Genomic DNA, 23,028 nt, shown 5'->3' on the forward strand with positions numbered 1-23,028 from the left:
GTCACCGTTACATGTTTATTTTCGATGTTTTTAAGTTCTGAAAATATAACTTATAATAAAGAATCTTATTACAGTTTTCAAGATTTTTGACATAGAAATAAAAATATTGTTAACAAAATCTAAAACTAAAAAGTAGTTTAAAAGGAATAGGCAATAGCAGGTAAGCAATTTAAAATGTCCAAAGTCTATAAATTATTGTTCAAAAAGGTCTAAAAAAATATATTATGTCTAGAAAATCCTTGATAAATATTTGATGGAAATGACAAATCTCTATGGTTTTTAATTTCTATATACAAAATCGAATCTTAAAAAAAAATCAATTTGGTTAATATTGTGTAAATATACATATATCCTTACTGTTTAAAATGTAATCTCAATTATTAAGAAAAGAACAGATTAAATATCAACAAAAGTATGGTAAAATTTAAATAAATCATTGAAATATTTTTTAATAAAATCAAATCAATATTTTTTTAGCTTTAATTTAAAGGTTTAGTAGAGCGATTTTATTATAATTTTATAATTAGCTTATTTTTTTATTTTTTTTTTTATTACTGAAAAATGCATCAATATTCAATTTTAGGTTGATTTCTGTTAAATCGACTTCCCAGTTCTAGTTGAAATAATTGAAATGTTTAATCAAATAGGTACACCTGAATAACGGCTCTCAAATATTACAATTTCATTCAAATTAAGTTCCTAAATATATTTATTGTAGTTATCTATTGTATAAGTACCTTGTACCTACCATTAGCATCAACATTTAGCATGATCAAGACGACACCTCTTTTTTCGGCAAATCAGTGTAATGCCAACATTTGTTTGATCGCATTAAGATGATAAATACTGTTAATACTATTTTTGATTAAGGTTTTCTACTATTATACTCGTTCCAAGGCGGCTGGTGTAGAATGCATAATATAGGTATTTGTTGTGAGTGTTGTAAACTTGTGACGCAGTAAGGACGTTATATACATCCGTACATGTGTTGTAATTACAATGACAATAATGACATAGATAATTTGCGTCCAACAGAACCAATCTTGTGTTTTTAGCTTTAATTATTTTTGAATGAATTTTGGCCTATAATCAAACGTAAGGTCATAAAGGTAAGAGGCAAGAGCATTATTTGAGTTTGTTAGTAGGCTGTTTACAATATTTCAATAGGATCGTAAGCTTGTATGTATTATTAGCATTTTTAAATTTCATTATTGAGCGCAGCCTTTCATCTTACATAATCTGTAGGTTTAAAATATAAGCACCCCCTTTTGAAATTTCAATGAATTTTCACCCACGTAAACTGTATGACTTTAAAATATTTAAATAATGTAAACCTTATATTATTTCAGTAGGAACTGTATAATATGTCAACATCATAATATAATCATTAACCATTTCCATTCCATGCACCAAAAATCACATTAAGTATATTTATCCAACAGCTATTCAAACAGTTGTAATTTTGTTATTCTCTAATTTGTAGTTGTTAACTTGTAACATTTTTACATGATAATTAAACATTTGTTAAACAAGATTAATTTTTTTTTTATATTTGTCAAACACGGTTCTCGAAATACTTTTCAAATTTTTAAATGCGATCACAGTGTTCAAAAACGATCACCAGGCCGAATACTGCTCTATTGTATAAAATTATAAAATCATAAATAAATAAATATAATATCACCTCTATGTATATAACAATTATATAACCTACCTAGTACCTAGAATTTCTCAATACAAAAAAATATAGATAATTTAATTTGGATAAATAATATATTTTTAATTACAATTATAAATAAATTTGTAATTAGAACTAATATATAATAAAATACACGAATTTGATTTATTTTTCGTGATTCACGTAACCATCAAACATACCTATATAAGTATTAAGTATTATTATTTATTTATTTATTATTTCGGGTGACGCATACATATATTTTATAAAATGTACACTTATATCTAATGTAATTTAGTAGGTATACACTATACATGGTACCTACTGGGTACTAAGTTGATACTTTTGCTAATAAAAACAATAAAAATAAAAAATCGTAATACGTAGATAGAAATTGTGACCCTTCCCCTTTGAATAAGTAACAACACGGACGGACATTAATACGACTAATTGCTGTATATTATATACATAATACATCAACATAAACTATAACATATAATTTCATTATATACAGGGTAAGCGTTGAGTTATTTAATTAAAATAAAATAAAAATATTCTGTCGGACAATAGAGTTGGTTTCACTACTACTTCATGTTAATTTTGGTCATGTTTTTTTTCTTTTTTTAAAACAATCATATGCTTTTTTAGTTGCATTACCTATAAAGTATAAACATATATAATATATATTATATTAATATAAAGAATAAGGCATACAAGCAGGATACGACTCGTAGACGAAAATTATTAACAATTAACATATATTATATAATAACAGTATAACACGCGCTAAATAAATAGAAAATAATATGATGTATAGTAATTTAATAAAGTCGTGAAAAACCTAATCCTTTAAAATCCTAAGTATATCTGTAGCACTCGAACAATTTTATTGCCTATGTGCACCTGTAGCATAGCTACACAATAATACAAGTAGTGTTCGATTTCTTTGTATTTTCCAGTATACACAAATTTCGACGATAGAATTAAATATATAATATAACGATGGTAGAGTCTTACCTCCAGATACAATAATATGTATACGTATTATAGTGATGTACGCATATTGGATCGTAGTAGGGAGGGAAGATCGTCCTTCCATCAATAAGTTTTTATATCAATTTTTTTTTCTTTGTGACAAATATTATAATATGTATCATTGAACAAGCGATGAATTATAAAAAAAATAATATATTATGTCTTTCGCAGTCTCGTCCTTGCGATCGGACGATCGGTATATTAATGTTAAAAATCAGAATTTCTATGCAACATCACGTATATCGTGTAAACCGAACAACCCTATATTATTATTATCATTATGACCACCAACGGCACCAACCCCAAGACCGCGATGGACTACGACGGTGCATTGGAGTTATGGGACATCCTCTACGATCCGCCGGGGCGATAAAACCGGTCGAGGTCGGTTATTACATATAGTTACATATAGTTATTAGTTCCTATATAATGCCCAAAGGTTATCGCGTGAGTTATTCGTTGCTCACAATCACAGTGCGCCGTACATAATATTATTATCGTTGATCTGAATGAAAAAACCTCTGATCGAACCATTAGGAGGGCATAACACATCAATACATTGTATACATGTACACGTATATAATATCTATATATATATATATATATATTATAATCTTTCCGCGTGTGTATATAACACTGACGACACGGCTTCCCTCTTTAGTCTCTCGTCGGACTCTACGCGCACGTACGCCTGCGTTTTATCGTCAATCAAAGTCCTCTATAGAATAAACACGTCGTGTTTTTACGTTCGTATTATAATATTCATAATATAGAGCATTGATTAAACAACATATTTTAGTTTTAGTCCTCTGCCGCCACTCGCCAGAACAGGTCGCTTTGCACGCGGTACAGCTGCTGCAGTTCAGTAACCGCGTATAACAGCTATATAAAACCGTTTCCAGACGAAACTTACGACGAAATGTTCAAGCCGACGATATTCGCGCTCGCGGGCGTTTTAATTTTCGGTTTCGGACGCTGCGACGATGCGATCCGCGACGACATGCACCCGTTGTCGGATGACTTCATCGATCACATAAATTCGATACAAGATTATTGGAGCGTACGTCTAAATAACGCGTAGACCGTCGTGCTTTGTCGATTATGCATGATTTATAATATGTTGTTGTTTTCACGTATTACATTTATTTCAGGCCGGCCGCAATTTTCATAAGGACACTTCGCTTTCTTATATCAAAGGATTGATGGGCGTGCACGAGATGAACAAGCATTATCCAAAACTGGAACAACTTTTGTCTTACACCGACGCAGTGACTGATCTGCCGGAGAATTTCGACGCTAGGGAACACTGGCCGAATTGCCCGACCATTAGAGAAGTCAGGGACCAAGGCTCGTGCGGGTCTTGTTGGGTATAATTCTGTTTTACTAAAGTTTATTAATTATCTGCAGTTTGAATTTGCGCCCCGCGACAATTTTTTTACTTTTTCATCGGTATTTACAGGCTTTTGGAGCTGTAGAAGCTATGTCTGACCGTGTCTGCATTCATTCAAACGGAACGAAAAATTTCTATTTTTCGGCTGAGAATTTAGTTTCCTGTTGTTGGACTTGTGGTTTTGGATGCAATGGTGGCTTCCCAGGAGCGGCATGGAACTATTGGAAAAATAAAGGCATTGTTAGCGGAGGTCCATATGGATCTAAATTGGTAATGTTATGTATTCTTTGATTTTAAATTAGTATAAATTATATCTACTTTTTTTAAATTTGTGGTCATTTTTTTATCTGTTAGTAGTTAGTTCCTAATAGTTGTAATACTCGTAATTTATGAATCTGTTCATAATATTTATTACCTATTTATTTTGGTTTTTAAATATAGGTAGTAGGTAGATACGATTTACAATTTTGAATAGAACCCATTATAATAGTATGAAAGTATTTATATTTAGATATTTTATATTTTCAAATAAATAAAATTAACTGATAGGTGATATTATTATAACCTAAATGAATCTCTACCAAAATTATCATTGGTAATTTACGCAATTGGTTACTTTATAGAAAATAAAAATTATACATTGCAAACATTCAACGATTCATCTTTGTCCCTTGTAGGATATAGGAACTTTAGTGCTCTAGACTCTATAGTTTACACAGTTTATATCAACAATTGTGTACTGAAACTAACTTTGCAATATTTAGATTAAATATTTTTGATTTTCTGGTACTTATTTTTAATATAATATATTTCTCATAATAAACATTACTGTGAAATAAAATCATAATAAATTGATTTAATTGTTAATAAATTAAACTAGTATTTTAAATTTTAAATTAATCTTCAAGAAGATAATGGGTCTAACTAAACATGTTCGTGTGTGGCAAAAGCACGTCATAATTAAATCATAAATACTTATTTAATATAATATTATTCATTACGTTTTTGATACAGGGATGTATTCCATACGAAATTGCTCCGTGTGAACATCACGTGAATGGTACTCGAGGACCATGTAAGGAAGGAGGTAAAACTCCTAAATGTGTAAAAAAATGTGAGGATGGATACAAAGTGCCTTATGAAAAAGATTTACACCGCGGTAAATAATATAAATTCAATAAAATACAAAAATACTAATATTTTTATTACCTAATTGGAATTGACAATATTTTTTTTTAATATCAGGTAAAATTGCATACTCGATTAGTAATGACGTTGACCAAATCAGACAAGAAATTTATAGAAATGGTCCAGTTGAAGGCGCATTTACTGTGTATGAAGATTTTGTAAATTACAGAGATGGTTAGTATTAGTTTTTAATTATTAATTATTAAATACGCAACTTTTAATATTTTTTTTATTTATAGGAGTGTATAAACATGTTGCTGGTAAGGCTCTCGGAGGTCATGCAATTAGAATACTTGGTTGGGGTGTTCATAAAGATGATAAAAATGGTAATATACCATACTGGTTGATAGCTAATTCATGGAATACTGATTGGGGTAGTGATGGTTTTTTCAAAATATTGCGAGGAAGTGACGAGTGTGGTATTGAAGGACAAATTAATGCTGGTTTACCAGCATATTAATTTGCCTTATTTATAGATTAAACATTTACGAATTCCATAATTATTTACTATGAGTCAAACCGTTTTTATTATTACTAGATACTTTTTTTTTTTTTTTTTTTTTTAATATTCTGAGCGTATTATCTATTATCAACCATAAGCTAATTTTGATTTGATATAATAAATTATAAAATAAAATAAATAAGAGTACCTATTATATTATTATTTATTTGTGTTTAATAAATTGATTTGTATTTTGTACGATGTATTAATGCAGTTTTCAATTTTTTTTAAATTTATTAGATGACTTAAAATCATTGATTTTAGGTAGCAATAATAATAGTACAAAACTATTTGTTTTTGTTTATGCTATATTATAAATAGATAAGTGAAAAACCTTCCATTTACAAAATATACTTATTTTCTGGTATAAATTTATTATTATTGTAAGTTTAATTATTATTAATAGTAAGTCATATTTATTTTTATTTTATAAAATATCTCATTATAATTTTTAATAAAAATATATTATAGCAAACTAGAAACAGTTTAATTTTTTTATTGATAACCACAATATAAATTGAATATTAGTGACCACAGCAAAATATTATCAGGGATTAGGAAGAATAGACAAAGCTAAATTATATTTATAAGGCTAGTTCAATAAATATGTATATCATATAGTATATACAGTTTATATTAGGCACATAAATTTTATTTTTCATTCTCAAATATCATGTTTTTGTTACAAAAGTAATAATTTAAGAATAAAAAGTGAATTACTTTTTTAAGGTTGTTGATAAGTAAAATATAATTAATTTTATAAAACTGTCTGATTAAATAGGTAAATGATAAGTAATTTGATTTTGAACTTTACCTAGTTTTAATTTCTTTAACAATATTTTTGTTCTGACGATCTTTAACTGATAATTCTTCAAGTAAACAAAGTTTTTTCTAAAAGCCAGATAAATAAAATATTACATTTATCCTTATAAAAAAGCTTATAATGATATTATTTACTTGCATGATTGTAAAAACTGACAAGTTTATAATTGCTGGTTGATCATTTGAAAGTTCACTAGAAAGTAAAAACTCCATTACGAACTGCAACCAAAGCATCTTGATCTAGAGTCTAGAAATTCTAGGGTGATTGTGTTAGTGATTTTGTTATCCAAAATTATAGAGATTATTTTTGCAAAATAATTCAAATATAGCGTATTTGGTGTATTATCTAAAATAAAAACAATGATAAACTCAAATAAGATCACAAATAAATTGTTAACATTTTAGAAAATTAAATATATTAAAAATACATAAGCACAATTTTTTTTAATAGTGTCTGAAGTTCAAAATTTGAATTTAAATTATAAATATTTAATAATAATAAAAACTAGAAATAAATATACCTATAAGGAAATATTATTTTACTGTTTTTTTTACGAGTGAAGTTTTGATTTCGTAAAGATTAAAACTTTAGATAAAATATTTTCATTTTTTAACGTTCTTTTATAATTATTGTAATCCAAATGTATGGAAAATCTATTATTAAATTATCAATTTTTAGCTATTTGTACAAATTTTTTTTATAAATTTTAACTACAAAATAATTCTCAAATATTGATGATTTTGAACTTCAAACGTTAATAAAAATATTTTTTGAATCAATATAAGACTACCTAACTATGAGGAACTTTGTATTAAATTTTCAAGTATTTTGACTTGACCAAATTTTTTGTATCGATATTTATAAATAAAAAACTAAACAAAAACCAATAATTCAAATGCCTATAAATAACCTCAAAATAAGCGAAATATTTTGAAAATTAAATTATGCAAAGAAAATGCCAATCTAAAGAAACGGTGAAAATTTTAAGTATCTACGACTTATATTTATTGAATAATAACAAATTTTGAAAATCGTTATCGTTATGCGATTTCGTAAAAATTTAAAATTCAAACGCTCATTACATTTTTCCTGTAATGAGACTTCCGAGTTTTCTCTATAGTTATTTAAAGGAAAACTTAGTGTTGAATTGAACTGAAAAAAAGTGGATATACTTGACCAAATACCATAGATAAGAATATGGGAGGCTTGTAGATTTTCTAGGGGACACCGTACTACTGTAACGCTTCAAATTATAGTAGGTTGCCTATGTAAACCCCTTTAAACCTTATTTTTATTTTAAATTTAAAATTCTTTTTTTGCGGTGAATGGTGATAGACCTACTGATAATAATATACAAAAATTAGAAAAAGTTTCACTTTTTAGTATTCATGTTATTTACTTTATGGTTTATAGCGAAGTATAAGATATCTTATTTCAAATTTTATTATTATTAAAATGTTATCACTCGATAGTGAATACATTTTAGTTAATTAAATTTGTAGAAATATATATAGTTTGATATAATAAAAAGTGTAACAAATGAATGAATTACCTGTAAGAATTATATAAACTGGATTCCTAAAACAAGGTTTGTTCCACAGAGTAATGGGTACTAGAAGATTTGTTGATTGTTTTTATAATAATTTGATATCCCTAGTTATTCATATCTTGGTGTAGTAAAAGTTTTATGATATTAATAAACGTGGAAAAATGGTTAATTTTTTTTACAAAATATTTAATAAGTTATGTACAATGAGAAAAGTATTACACAAAGATTAATACAAATTATTATATTAGTAGATTCTATTTTAAATCTATAGTATTTGACTTGACCTTATCTCTGAGATAACGATGACCATGGTATCAAGAGTGGGTGCATAAAATGTATTCGTAAATTGTACTTAAAACCAAGATTAAAGATTCAAAAAAATCGTGCTCAAAACACAGATATTATATACTATATAATTATATTAGTGCAATTATAGTATAATATTATTATATCTGTGACTCAAAATGAACGAATAAAACGTAAATTGATAAGAACGTCGCTCGCCGTGTTTCATGATTAGACAGCCGAACAGTTCTCCGGTAACATCCCGTCTATTCCCCTCCTGTCGTCCTCCAACCAAAGATTCGACGACAACGGCACAACCTCCACGGCTCGGCACAGTGCGGCAACGTGGTACGAGAATTCCATCCGTATGTGGACGGCGTGCGTGCGTGCGCGCGCGTGTGAGTGTGTCGTGTGTGTGTGTGTGTGTGCTTGTTGACGCCCGAAATTTTTTGTTATTCCGTCACACACGGACACGGCACGACACCGTACACCAGTATTCGACTACCTATAGTAAAGCGTAAAAGATTGGCCTTTGAGCATACGCGAAATTTGTCGCTGCCGTCTTTTTTAGCGGTTTTTTTACTGTACGTGCGCAGTGTTTTATTTTTTTTTAATTTCGTCCTCTCCCCACCCATCTACACCCGCAGTGCGCGCCGGCCCAGTCGAATTGCATGTAGCGTAGTCGTACCTGTGCGTCTCGTAGACGATTTTGTGTTTTCGTCGTAAATTTTCGTTTTTTTTTTTACTGTTTATACGTTTTTTTTTGTAAACCCGCGTTCCGCCGCGTTTTTCTCTACCGACGTTGGTCCGCGCGTGTTGATCTGCCGCCGGGTACGCTCCGTACACGGGTTGAAGATCGCTGTAGGCAGCGTTCGAGTGCGACGACGACCAGCGAGAACACTTCTCTAGTGCTCTGTGCTGCTAATTCACCAGGTAACTGAGAAAATAATAATTATATAATTAATCATACAATGAATAACACTACCCATAATAATTTCGTTTTATATTATCGTCTAAAGTTGTTATTGTGTGTGTGTATGTGTGTGTGTGTGTATGTTTAATTGTGATATGCACATTGACTATGTGTCCGTTAGTCTGTTGTAACTTACTGTATTCTTCTTATTTCAGTGTTCACGTAGGAGTGCTTCCATAGCAGCAACATGCAGACCATCAAGTGCGTTGTTGTTGGTGATGGAGCTGTCGGTAAGACTTGTCTGCTCATATCGTACACAACAAACAAGTTTCCTTCAGAATATGTACCAACTGTAAGTACGAATTACTTTAATATCAATTTACTGTATTATTTATGTTTGGTTAGATATAATCCACAAATAGGTACCATAACTTAATTTTTTAATTTCTTTATTTCGTGTTTGGTTGTATACCTATTTAAAGATTAAAAATTTCAGATTTATTCTAGAGATATAAAACAAATTCATTTCAATTATTAAATCTATTCTTTTGATTAGGTAACAAAAAACCAATAGTGCTTAGTAAATTATGAACAAAATATTACTTTTTTTATGTATTTATCATTTTTTTTTTTTTTTTTTAATAAGCACATATACATTAAACTGTTATGTATACATTAAGTATAGGTAGTGTACATAAATAATATGAAAACAAACAATACTTAATATACCTATAAATTATATTATATATATAACAAATTATACAAATTTTGATCTAGGTATCTACTTCCATAAGTATAAATTAAATTAAATGTAAGTTAAATGTTATTAATGGTATTTAATATTTTAAATAAATAAACCACTGCTTGGTACCTATAATTAGGTATATAATATGTGTATCGTATATATAATTAGACACTAAGTAGGTATCTAATGTACTACGACGATTATATAACCTTTAAACTTTTTATCTTAATATGTTGTTTGGTTTGATATTATTTATGTATAAATTAATCTCTATTGTTAGTACATTTTTTTATTAGATTTTATGTTTCATTAATACTTTTTATATTTTAACAATATATAAATTTATAATAGAAATAACTATGTGTCCCCAAACAATTGTTTTATCTAATTTTATTACATGCTTTGGATGTGATATTAGTATATTACCCACCAACCATGACATATTAAATATCTATATAGATAATTATGTTGTCATATGTGCAATTTATCAAACAGTATATTTATTGATAAAATATGTTATTTTATTAAATTTTTGTTTAAGGTTTTTGACAATTATGCAGTAACAGTTATGATTGGTGGGGAGCCATACACATTAGGTTTATTTGATACAGCAGGTAAAATAATATTTAAACATTTAAACAGACATTTTTAGTTTTATGTTCTCTAATTTGTTATGTTTATTCAATAAATAAATATTAGGTCAGGAAGATTATGATCGCCTCAGACCTTTGAGTTATCCACAAACTGATGTGTTTCTTGTTTGTTTTTCTGTGGTTTCACCATCTTCATTTGAAAATGTCAAAGAAAAAGTAAGAAATATCTTAATATATCTAAGTTATTAATTGATATTAACCAATATGTATATTCTAGTGGGTTCCAGAGATAACACATCACTGTCAAAAAACACCATTCCTGTTGGTGGGCACTCAAATAGACCTTAGAGAAGATGCCACAACTGTGGAGAAACTAGCCAAAAATAAACAAAAATCAATATCATTTGAACAAGGAGAGAAGCTAGCTAAAGAACTTAAAGCTGTGAAATATGTTGAATGCTCAGCGCTTACACAAGTTAGTATACTGGAGTTTTGGTATTTATAGACATTGATTTGTAAAGATTAACTAATACATTAAATATGATAGTAAATAAAAAAGACATTCCAGTTAAATATTTGAATTGTGAATAGTTTTGGTCTTCAGAATTATGTCTGATATTTAGTAGAGGTTCAGTTTGTAGCAGATATTAAAATTATGTATCTTCTTCTTCTTCTTCTTGTGGGTTTCGGCCTTCAAGATTATCCCCGCAAACAAATTTGCCGCCATCTTTTTCTATCCTCTGTAACTTCTCATATTTGGTTCTACCGCTTCAATATTTTTTTTGTTACAATCCTCCCATCATAACCGCAGTCTACTTAATGGCCTTTTCCCAATTGGATTTATATAGTTAACTATTTAAAGTCAATTTTTATTTATTGATAATTATTATTTATATATAATTAAAATTTAAATAAAAGTGGGGTATGTACATAATGTGATTTAATATAAATAATTAGTTTTTTTAGTGTGTTTAAAATATTGTAATTAATTTGAATTATAATTTTAGAATTACTTTAAAACGTGTTATTTATAATGTCCAAAAACTTTACTATAAAGAGATGTCAAGGGAAATTTTATTATACTATCTTTGGTACATATATCTATGATTAAGAGTCAGTGTTGTTAGTAAAAGCTAATAACTATAATTAATAAACAAATTTTATAAAATTAATTTTCTACGAGTTAAATAACTTATCTAGTTTAAACTTTAAACTCATTAAATTGTGGTTTGTAACTTTGTTAGAATTTAATATTAGCTGTAGTATGCTTTTATAATATATAAGAAATATAAAAATATTACAACATACTAAGTAAGTTTTTTTTTAATAAACTGATAAATGCTTAATATTTTAAATAGTATCACTGTCAGAAATTATTTATTCTAATTTCAACTGTATAAATCTTATTCGTTTTTATTTCTGAAAAATTATCTATGTTCTCATAATAGTCACAAAAAAATTACCAAGTGACAGTTTTTATTTTTGCCTTTTGAATTATAACAAATGTGGTTAAAAAATGTCAAATTCATCATTGATAATTCTTCCACCTCATATTATTTCACATTTCAAATGTATAGTAATTTTAATATCAGTCTATTGTACTGTTCCAACACAGATTGTAAAATATATTCTTTTATAATAATAACAAAAAAAATTTAAAAAATTTTCTTTGATTGTTTCTTTGTGAATACTATAAGCAACTAGAATATAATACAAATATTATTTTAGAATAACCTAGGAATCATTACCTAGGTATTATTAGAATTATAATAATCCATTTTAGTAAAACAAAATACATTTTTAATAATAATAATAATAAAAAAAAAAACAGAAAAATATAATACACTTTTGAAATATGCACGTGAGTGCATAAAATAGTTTTCTGTAAGTTTACTACCTATATTCATTCACATTATCTAATAATCGTTTATGACTAACATAACATGGCTGATGGCAAATACTTATGAAGTTGCCCATAAAATATTCCTTAGAATCTAATAGTCGTGAGAAACTTATAAATAATAAAATTGTTTACATTCCAAAGAAAATATATGATAAGATTAAATAGATGCATGCATTTGTGGGATTTAATTATTAATGTTGTAAAAGCTAATTTAGTTCTTAAGCTTTTTTTGTGTTAAAATTTAAAGATTTTAGATATTTTTACATACTAAAAATTATTATTATTTTATGCAATGTCTTTTATCATTTTGTATTCGTTTATAACATAATAAAGATTTTGTTTGTCAGTTATTATACTTAATTTCTTTTATTGTTTACAGAAAGGACTAAAAAATGTTTTTGATGAAGCTATTCTTGCAGCTTTAGAGCCTCCTGAACCAGTTAAGAAGAGGAAGTGTGTTATATTGTAAGGCTGCGGATAAATAAACAGGTGCGACAATTATGTCATAAAAATATTTAAGATAAAACAATTTAAATCATGATTTAGCATGGATACAATAATGAAATAATAATTATTTTGTTTTTACTAATCTATAAATATATATATATATATAAATAATTTATTTTATATTTTACAAGAAAATATGTGCATTCATTGAATAATAAATAAATAGGTTTTTTATACGCCATAATTATTTGTGGTTGTTTTTGTTTATTATAATAACGACCCAATTTATTTTTATTTTTAATTTTTTTTTGTTCTTTTGTCAATCCTTTTTATGTATCATTTTATGTTGATTAATATATTTTTTTTTCTTAAACATAATATTCATTTGTAACATCAGTTACTTATTTGATGATTAATAATATTATTAAGATACATTTTAGTTAATAATTATTATTAACATTTATAATAAATACAGCCATAATATGAAAATAATATTTTACCACATTATGTGTAGGTAGGCTAATAAACCAAAAATTAAAAATTGTATCCATTTACGGAAATAGGTAAATTGTTGTCTGCCGAAAATAATTTTAAAAGTAGACCTAACAGATATTTTTTTAAACTAACTTTTTTTACGCTTAATTGTATTTCTATTTTTTTATAATTACTGATTTGTAGACCAATTAATTTTAATACAATGTTAAGTGAACAACAACTCAAATGCCTAAAGACCTTTTATATGTCTTTGAACTTGCAAAAGTACAAAATAATTGTTTAGTCAAAATTGTACTTTCAATTGCTTGTGTATGTTGAACTCTTTTCTTTGCTTTGAAGTGATGAAGAATAATATGACGTTCAGATAATGATAATTATTTATACAATCAAAATGTTTAGATAAAAAGACTTACTTTTATTATATATATTGTCAACCTCTTTAATATTTGTTGTAAACTGCAGGTGCAATGTTTAAAGTTTCAAATGGTTGTTCAATTAACTTAATTAAATAGACGAGTCTAGAAATACTTTATATAATAATGTTCTAGATGTTATGGATCATCTCAATGTCACATTGGTTAAATAAAATATTTATTTTTAACTGGCTTTTTAGTTTTATTGTTTGTATCACATAACCCAAACTGATGAATTGGAATTGTTTATGGATAACTGTCTAATGAAAGTTATTTAATGTGTAATCAATGAATTTGTACATTACTCAAAGGACAACAATTAATAATTATCAATATGTCATTTAATTATTATGAATTATGATGAGTATTCTATATTTATGATATACGAATTATATATTATTATATGTCATGTTTCGTATTTCGTACTTCTAATATGACCTTTTGTCAAGTGAAAGTCTGACATGAATTAGTTTATACATAAAAAAAAATGTATGGCTGGTATAACTAAGTAACATTATTTAGGATGACGAGTGATTCAAGACATTTGACCAACTGCTGTTGAACGTGAACGTTTTGTTAGCTGATAGCTAATGTTCAGAAAACTACCTTTATTATATAATATATAATGTTGATTGAAATAATTATTATTTCAAGTTTTGTGTTGTTTCCACCGATAATATATTATGGTTAAGGACAAAATGGTTTTGATTTTTTGTCCCTTAATCGAGTCAGTGGGCAACGTCTATGTTGGCGGCGTATTCGTGATAAGTTTATTTTCGGTGGTGGAGGGGGAGAGGTAAAAAAAATTAATTAGTAAATATCTGGCGATCGGTGGCCAAACAAAAAAAACTTATTTAATATTATAGCCACACAACAATAACGCCATTGTGGTCGAATAGTGGTGGGGCAAGACGGCGGTCACACATCACTCGCACGCACGCGATCCGATGCGTCATTTCTCTTCCGGCTAGCGTGTGCACAAAACAACTCGACGACACTACAATATATTGTTTGACTCGTCGGTATGTATGCGACTCACACGCGTGATCTCTATGCCGAGGTACTGGTAGGAAGGAGTGCAAAGAATGATATTGGTTATTTGTTGATCGGGGTGGGGCTGGGACTACGTGTGGAATTTAAACCCGTCATTCATCATATTTAATAATATATATATGTGTATTATAATATAGGCAAACGTCTATCCAGTTCCAGCAGTGTCCGTGATGCCGATGCGACAAAGCCGCTTGCACACTCGTACGGTATGCACATTGCACATATTCCGGTATTTGTATATATTCCGTTTTGATTTGAATATGTTGTAAGAAAAGAAAAAAAATACTGTGAAAGTCGCTGTGCTTGTGTACAATTCGTAGGTATCGAGTTTGATCTAACCGTCATCGGTGAGTGTGTTGTGTGTGTAATGGATGTGTTAAATTTGAATTTTAAAGACAGCGTTTTTGCGTTTATGAAAAACAATTCTGTGCGAACTACGCTGCAGCGCCTGTTAGGACGTTCATAACTAATAATAAGGATATTTTAATGTACAGAGCGTTTAGCAAGTTTGGAAACGGCCATTAGACGAATTGGGACTGATAAACGACAGTGTGATATATAATAATTAATGAGGTTATTAAATATTTTACATTATAAATGTACTGCAGCAGTGTTATCTGTTATTGCTTTGTGTAAGGTATTAAAATATGCATACAGTAATCAAGAGTTTCCAAACTGATTATATAATAATACAACACCTGGTATATATTTTATATTGCTTTAAGTTATTTATTTTTCTGTTAAATAAAAAATAATAAATAAAAACCTGATAAGGTAGTTTGAATTCATTTTTGACCAGATCATTACATTTATTTTATAAATTATAATTTTGTATTATTGTCATTAATTAGTAACCTAACGATAAGCATTGAACGGCACATGTCTGGAAATTGCAATCAGGTGGTTTTTGATAATAATGCTAAAACGGTCACTTGTAAGTCAATGTCAAACTGTTGAGTAAATAATAATTTGATTAGTATTAACATTTTTTATGTACCTACGTACACTTGTATGGTATACATATTTTATCTAATATGAATTTTTTTTTTAGTTTATAGACCATGCTATAACTATCAGTATACGAAGTAGCTAGGTTGTTTTAAGTATATGGTTATTATATTTTATTATTAATTAACAATTTTGTAAACTCTTAAACGTATTTGATCGGAGAAACAGTGATACACCGGTAGCGCCATCTGTCTGGTTTTCAGCGACTTATTAAAAAATTTTCTACGGGTTCAATGACGACCTAACTTAAACCAATGTGCTCACGAATTCATTGCACTTCAATCGTTGCATGAACACGTACTTGGGGTAAATTCAATTCTTCAGATTTGTCCACAACACAAGCGATCGAGGTACATTGGCCTGATCTCGACTATTTCTTGTGTACCATTTTATATTTGTTAATTTTACTCCGGACGAAATTGGGTAATACAACTGTTATGTATTATAAAGATTTAAGTTTAGTATTTATTGTTAATTAATTTGAGTCGAATTTGGTGTCTGGGAAAGTTTATCAACGGACTGAAAGAAGTACAGACAATTGAAGAAAACGAACATTAATATAGGAACACAAATGAAAATGAGATGATGGATTATACGGTACAAAGCAAAACACACAGTTTAATAATGATAGAGGAACGCGATTAAGTCTTAATCCTTAAGAGGAATACCCATCAGAACAAGATACATTAGTCAAATAATGAAGGACGCTACTGATGAGACACATTCTACTATGAACTTAATACTTAAGGATATGGATAAAATTAGAGAAAAATGAAAAAAAAACTTTGTTCTAGACTAATCTTGTTGGATTGTAGGACTAAAAATATAATATAATAAATTGGATAGATATAGTTTTAGTCCTGTTTTTTAAATTTAATCAAAATCACCAACGTCTAACTGTCAATAAAATATGAGTAGCTTGTTACATTAAAATATATTAACGGAATTTAAGATCGAGTAAATTGACTGGCATTATTTAATTTGTCGCAGGAAACGCCGTTCAGAATCAGCTGTTGTTAATAAATATTATATCATACTATTATATTATACTATATATATAAATCAAAGTTTTAAAACTGACAACCCTTATGCACATTCACGGTTTTTGACAGAATTTTAAAAATTGATATTCAGCAAGATCTGTGTGTTATAGGCTACTTTTTATTATTTACTTTTTAATTTTTAATATAGTTGACTCATGAAAAACTGACGGTTTTTTATTTACACATTGTTGCCATTGGTTACAGAAAATAAAATATAGTTATCAAGATTGGATATTATAATTTTATACTTGTATTTAAAATTAGCTAAAACGACTGAAATGATTGTAAAAAATCCGTTTAGTTTATACTCGACGGAGTTTAAGTTGTAAATTCACGGGAATTTATTTTATCACGGAAAACGCCACGCAGGTTTAATTATTTGTAAACAATATGCTTTATTGACACTTTGTTGTTTTTGTACTTATCATCATAATCTAGATTGAAGCCAATATCACTCCATATATACATAATATGATTTTTATAATTCAATAATATATAATGTGGTCGTTAGAAATTATTATTTTTCTACATTATTTTATGTTTTTAATTATAAAGTTATAGTAACACGGCTGTGTGGATAGGCAATATGACTACACCACTGTCGTGGGTCATTTTCGGGTTACAATAATTTTATGATTGTACTGAAGGTATAATGTAAACTCTGTACACCTGTTAAGTGAAGTGCGCTGAATTTCGAATAGTGTTTATTATAATATTATGATAAATATAACGAAGCATATATCTACTTAGTTAACATTTTCGTAAATTTTGTCGCGTCAATAAAATATTAAATATTATCAGTCATAATGCTCCCATATTTTCTGTATGTATTCTCAACGAAAATACGTAGGTGATAACCAAAATAAATCTACGTTTTTCACAGATTTTTAAAGGAACGAGGCATTAGAATGTATTTTATTTGTTTAAACGTAGTTTCGTTGTATTAATAATTATAATACATTATGTTGTGTATACATTTTGCATTTAGGTCAGAACTTTGATGGGTAGTGGGAGTATGAGAGATAGAAGTTTATAACCGGATGTACCTATAAAGTTTCCCGGAACGTGTATTTATTATATTATATATATATATATTACCTGTAACAATAATATAGTTTGGTACAGTACGTGATTAACTGATGAACTGAACAATGGTATTGGTAAATATACTCGTATTTATAGGTACTCCTCGGTTACACCAGAACAATAAAAAAATATTAAACGTTGTAATGTTATAAAATATTATATTATGTCCAAAAAAAAGAAACATTACACCAATACATTTAATGGATGTTTTATAATATTATTCTACACGTTCAAATTCTTAAAACAGTATTTAAATCGTTTAATAGCATCTTGTAAACAATTCAAAAACGTGTAATATTCAATTTTTCTCCGATGGGATGTTATTTAAGTTCAATCAATAAATCATATATTTTATCTATAATACAAGTTTTTAAGATAATAATAATAATATTTAATGAAAGAAATACTTATTCTCACATGATGTGGTAGGTATATAATATCAATAGAAATATAGTTAATTAGACTAATGATAGATTAGTACAATATTATCAATAAACTTTTTTATGTCATGTACTTCTTCCTTAGCATTTAGTTAATTAAAGTACTGTCGAAAACATTGATGACCAATCAATAGAAAATCGTTAATTTTAATTAGGTGTTGCATTTATTTTTAAACAGTAATCCATTGATTAAAACGCTAAAACCTTTTTATTTTTATTTTGATTAAATTCAAATAAAACATTTAATTAAACAATAATACTTTTACTAATAATCATTTTTTCAGTATTGCAAAACCAATTATTTGGAACTTGAAACCATGATGAAACTTAACAAAAAAGATTATAGTTTCACCTTTTATACCCGAAAAACTTAAAAAAAAAATTTGATTTGTTTGTTTATTTAATTGTTGTATATTTGTTTTATCAATTTATTCATTTCATCTATTTACTTTTTAAGATAATTCTTGTCTCTTTGGATAAAAATGTCAAAAATTTCCTCGGTTAATATTTCATGAAAATTATCCCCGAACAATGGTGTATTATACCGCATTAGTGTAATTTAAAACGAGGGAAACGCCTATTTTAGGTTTAGTTGTCATAGAAATTGGGTGTATTATATTATTTTATCTGTATTCAAATATTTATACTTCTAGTGTAAATTATTTATTAGACAAATATGTTGATAGTAGAAAATATATAAGTTATAAAATTAGGATATGGAATAATATAAATACAGTCATCCGTGTAAATTTAGACTTGGGTGCCAAAATATAGTTAGTATTTTTAAATATTATATTACAAGTTTTACTAAGAGTGTCTTTATTATAACTTATAATAATCTACTATAGATACATAATATTTAAATTAAGTTTTATTGTTAGTATAAAATTTAATAAAAATATGTAATGTGCATTTAAACCTATTATTTTAAAAATCAAAACCAGTCTTGACCTGACTGTAGAGAAGCGTTTGCTTACAAGTTGTCCATGATTTTCCACATCATATTTTCGTAATACAATAGTACTTGACAATATTATTCGAGGTGTTAGGACCAGTGACACAACTGTAAAGACATTTATTTATTTAATCGTATCTATTGGACAAATATAAATAGATAATATAAATAAAAAAATATATTATGAAACTTATGATGGATTTATTTATAGGAGACAAATATTGTGGTTATCTTTTTTGAATTTTTATAATATTCTTAATAAAAAAAAAAAAATATATATATTAATTTTTAAAGATGATACATTAAATACTTTGCTTTTTTAAAAGTGAATAGGAATGTTTGCAATTGGGCTTAAAATTAAACCGATTATATTTTTTTGACTTATGATAAAGCTTTGTTAAAAAGTATGGATTTGTATGATTTATATTGTAGATATTATTATAAGTATCAATCATAAAGACAAGTCAGGGTTATTTATTATAGAGTTTTGGCATTATTAAAAATTTATTTGTATTTATGTCTTATTAAATATATTTTGTATTTATGTACTCATTATAATTTTATGTTTGTGTGCTTTAATTTGGAAATTACGAATGGTTCATATTTAGTTCGACGTAGTTATTTATTATTATCTTATAACGAGTGTGTACACTTATTTATTTGTTTTTACTAAATTATACGATTAAAAATAAAATAATAATATTAATGTCATATGTTTAGTACTGTAGTAATGTCTTAAAATATATTATATGATGTGATAATTTCAAATACTTTAAGTGTAAAAATACATAATCTAATTTACAGAATTTTTAATTGAGGCTTAAATGTCAATTTTATAAGCCTGTCCTTTAAAATTTTATATGAATTTACGTTTTTTTTTTTTAACTATACACAATTTGTATAGTAAATGTGAATATTAAAATGTATGAAACTATGTTGTTATTATATTTAACTTACGGTATACGATTTGTATAATATGAAATCTAATATTGTTGTGTTCTGGTGCTCACCGATGTTCTTCCAGTCTTGTTAGGTGTTTGGTATGTTCAGATATATTAGATGTTTAACTCTGAGAGTTTCATCGAATCAACCAGACCATTTTATAATAGGGGATAAGGTATATTGATTCCGTCGGAACAGTTAGTTGAAAAACAACCTATCGATTTAAAGCCAGGGAAAAAATAATCTTACCGTACTAAAATTATAGTTTGATTTTGTTGATATAGTTATAAATAATATTATACGAAATATCTGTATAAAAATTATCGTTTTATAGAGATCTGAAATATTGACTGGTTATATCGTTGGACGCCAATTGGTAATAATCTAACGTGTAGATGCGTAATGCCAAGACGACTCAATTTTCCTACACTAATTTGGTTAGTTTCGACTTATTCTTGTGTTATTAAACTTCGCAATAATGAATTTTAAAACTGTAGCTGGCAAATGACAAAATAACTTAGTTATTAATCAAACTGAATTTTTTTTTTTTTAAAAAAACTTTGTGAAGTATTTATGTGCGTATAAGTTGAAATGTATTAATAAAAAGTGGAATACAAAAATATACATAAATGAATCTTTAACGGATATTTTAAAATATGGACCATTAAAACCATAAAAAATATCCGATAAATGTATATAAAAAAAAAATTTTCAAACCAATTCAATAGAAAATTAACTGATTTCACAGAAAGTCCTTCGAAAAATATGAATTGTGAAATACTTAAAAATTCTAAAATTGAAAATTACCAAGTTGACAATATTAAACAATGTATAGATCGAGAACGTAAAAAACAAGTACCTTCACTTCCAAAAAATCTTGTTGAAATGATTGAGATATGAATATGTCCTATAACTGTTCAAGGTGGATCATTTTAAATACAAACAGATTTGGTGAACACTAAACATGATGTGTTTTTCCACAGATAATAATCTGAAGGCTCTAAGCTCGACTAATACTATATTTGTTGATGGTACATTTCATGTCCTAGGTATGTTTATTTATCAACTTTTTATATTCTATAGAAATATAAATGAGTATTATGTTTCATTAGTTTTTTTTTATTACCCAACAAAACAATAAAATACAATTGCTTTAGTATTTGTTTTTTAAAAACAAAATGTGCCGAATTACATATTTTAACATTAATTGTGGCCGATTTTGAAAAATTAATTTATACTGGTGCAAATATAATGTGGTCATTAAATACAAGTAATTGGATACAGATTCATTTTAACTCAAAGTTTGGTGAAAAAAAATCCAAGAATATTGATTAATAGAATAGTATAAAAACACGAGTAAGAACTGTGAGTCCAGAATCTGGTTACGAAGAAATTGTTGTACTTTCTTTTTTAAACATAGAAGAAGTCTCTGATTGTTTTACAGAAGATTTTATGGCATACTGCCCTATCTATCCAAAATTGTTAAAATTTTGTAATTATTAACTGAAAATTAAATTCATGAGTTTTTGAGATTTCCATTTAATGTTTGGGCCTCTTTTTCTATTAGTTCTGAGTGGATTACGAACAGTTGTGAATCTGTTCATGCAAAACTCAATTCTATGTTTACAAAATCACACCCAAATATTTATTTATTTGTACGCGTCCTAAACACGAGGATCCAAACAGATACATTATTTTCAGATCTACTAATCAAAAAAAAAAAAAAAAAATAGTAGACGATCAGTGACGACGATTGAAAAAAAGGAGGTTACCACCATAATAATTTATGTTTTTGTTTTTTAGTTTGTTTGTTAGAGGTATTGAATTCTAGAATTTTTTTTCAAAGTTTGATGTTTTTATGTTGTCTGTGAACAATTTTATTATTTATTTTTGGATTTAGAATTCATTGTTTTTACTTGCACATGATTAGTGGATTGATGCACTTTTTATTTTTTCGTTATGTGGGTATACCTACAACGTTATTCGAATGAATATTTATTTGTTTTGTTTTTTTATTTCGCTTAAATAATTTGATCGTTGAGTAATTTTATTTTAGATTCGGTGGGTGTGTAAGATATAATAATTTTACATTAATGGGTATTTTAATTATTATTTTTATTTTTGTATAATATGTCACTGGTTTTATATTAAATGTTTTAATTTTTAATTTTGATGGTGGTTTCTGGTAGTAAATCTTATTTAGATGGTTAGGAAGTCAAAAGTAAAAATTTACCAGTAACTTAAAAAATAGTCAAGAAAATAAAAATTTAAAAATCTAAAGATAAATATAATTAGTTTTGTAAAATCAATTTTTAACCCAATTGATTTTATATTTTGTAGCATAACTTTAAAGCAAAACGTTAACTAATAAAAATAGATACTTGAATTTTTCACCAAATTTTTATAGTATAATTTTCTTTGTATTGTAAATGGTGTAATTGTGTAATGGTGTTTTAAAAATATTTCGCACGTTTTAAGTTGTTTATAGACATTTGTAATTTAACATTTTTTAGTTAGTTAATATAGATAACATTTTTTTCGT

At 27.0% G+C, this 23,028-nt stretch overlaps 2 protein-coding genes and 1 long non-coding RNA gene across 3 annotated transcripts; 2 read left to right on the forward strand and 1 right to left on the reverse strand.

The window, feature by feature from the left end:
* The first annotated feature begins 3,308 nt into the window (after nt 1-3,308).
* Nucleotides 3,309-5,998, forward strand: LOC114126896 (cathepsin B-like). Its single transcript, XM_027990939.2, has 7 exons — nt 3,309-3,459; nt 3,513-3,773; nt 3,865-4,080; nt 4,173-4,373; nt 5,118-5,262; nt 5,349-5,465; nt 5,531-5,998. The coding sequence occupies exons 2-7, from the start codon at nt 3,633-3,635 to the stop codon at nt 5,749-5,751; spliced, it is 1,041 nt and encodes a 346-aa protein (XP_027846740.2). The 5' UTR covers nt 3,309-3,459; nt 3,513-3,632; the 3' UTR covers nt 5,752-5,998.
* LOC126550477 (uncharacterized) lies at nt 5,834-8,715 on the reverse strand. The gene is made up of 3 exons (XR_007604596.1): nt 8,169-8,715; nt 6,751-6,961; nt 5,834-6,684 (listed from the first exon to the last, which is right to left on the reverse strand). It is a non-coding gene; the product is annotated as an uncharacterized LOC126550477 (long non-coding RNA).
* A 177-nt stretch (nt 8,716-8,892) lies between these two features.
* LOC114126895 (cdc42 homolog) lies at nt 8,893-14,152 on the forward strand. Its single transcript, XM_027990938.2, has 6 exons — nt 8,893-9,383; nt 9,579-9,715; nt 10,650-10,722; nt 10,808-10,917; nt 10,979-11,176; nt 12,984-14,152. The coding sequence occupies exons 2-6, from the start codon at nt 9,611-9,613 to the stop codon at nt 13,071-13,073; spliced, it is 576 nt and encodes a 191-aa protein (XP_027846739.1). The 5' UTR covers nt 8,893-9,383; nt 9,579-9,610; the 3' UTR covers nt 13,074-14,152.
* Nucleotides 14,153-23,028: the final 8,876 nt, after the last annotated feature.

This window comes from Aphis gossypii, chromosome 1 (assembly GCF_020184175.1).
Source record: "Aphis gossypii isolate Hap1 chromosome 1, ASM2018417v2, whole genome shotgun sequence".
NCBI lineage: Eukaryota > Metazoa > Arthropoda > Insecta > Hemiptera > Aphididae > Aphis > Aphis gossypii.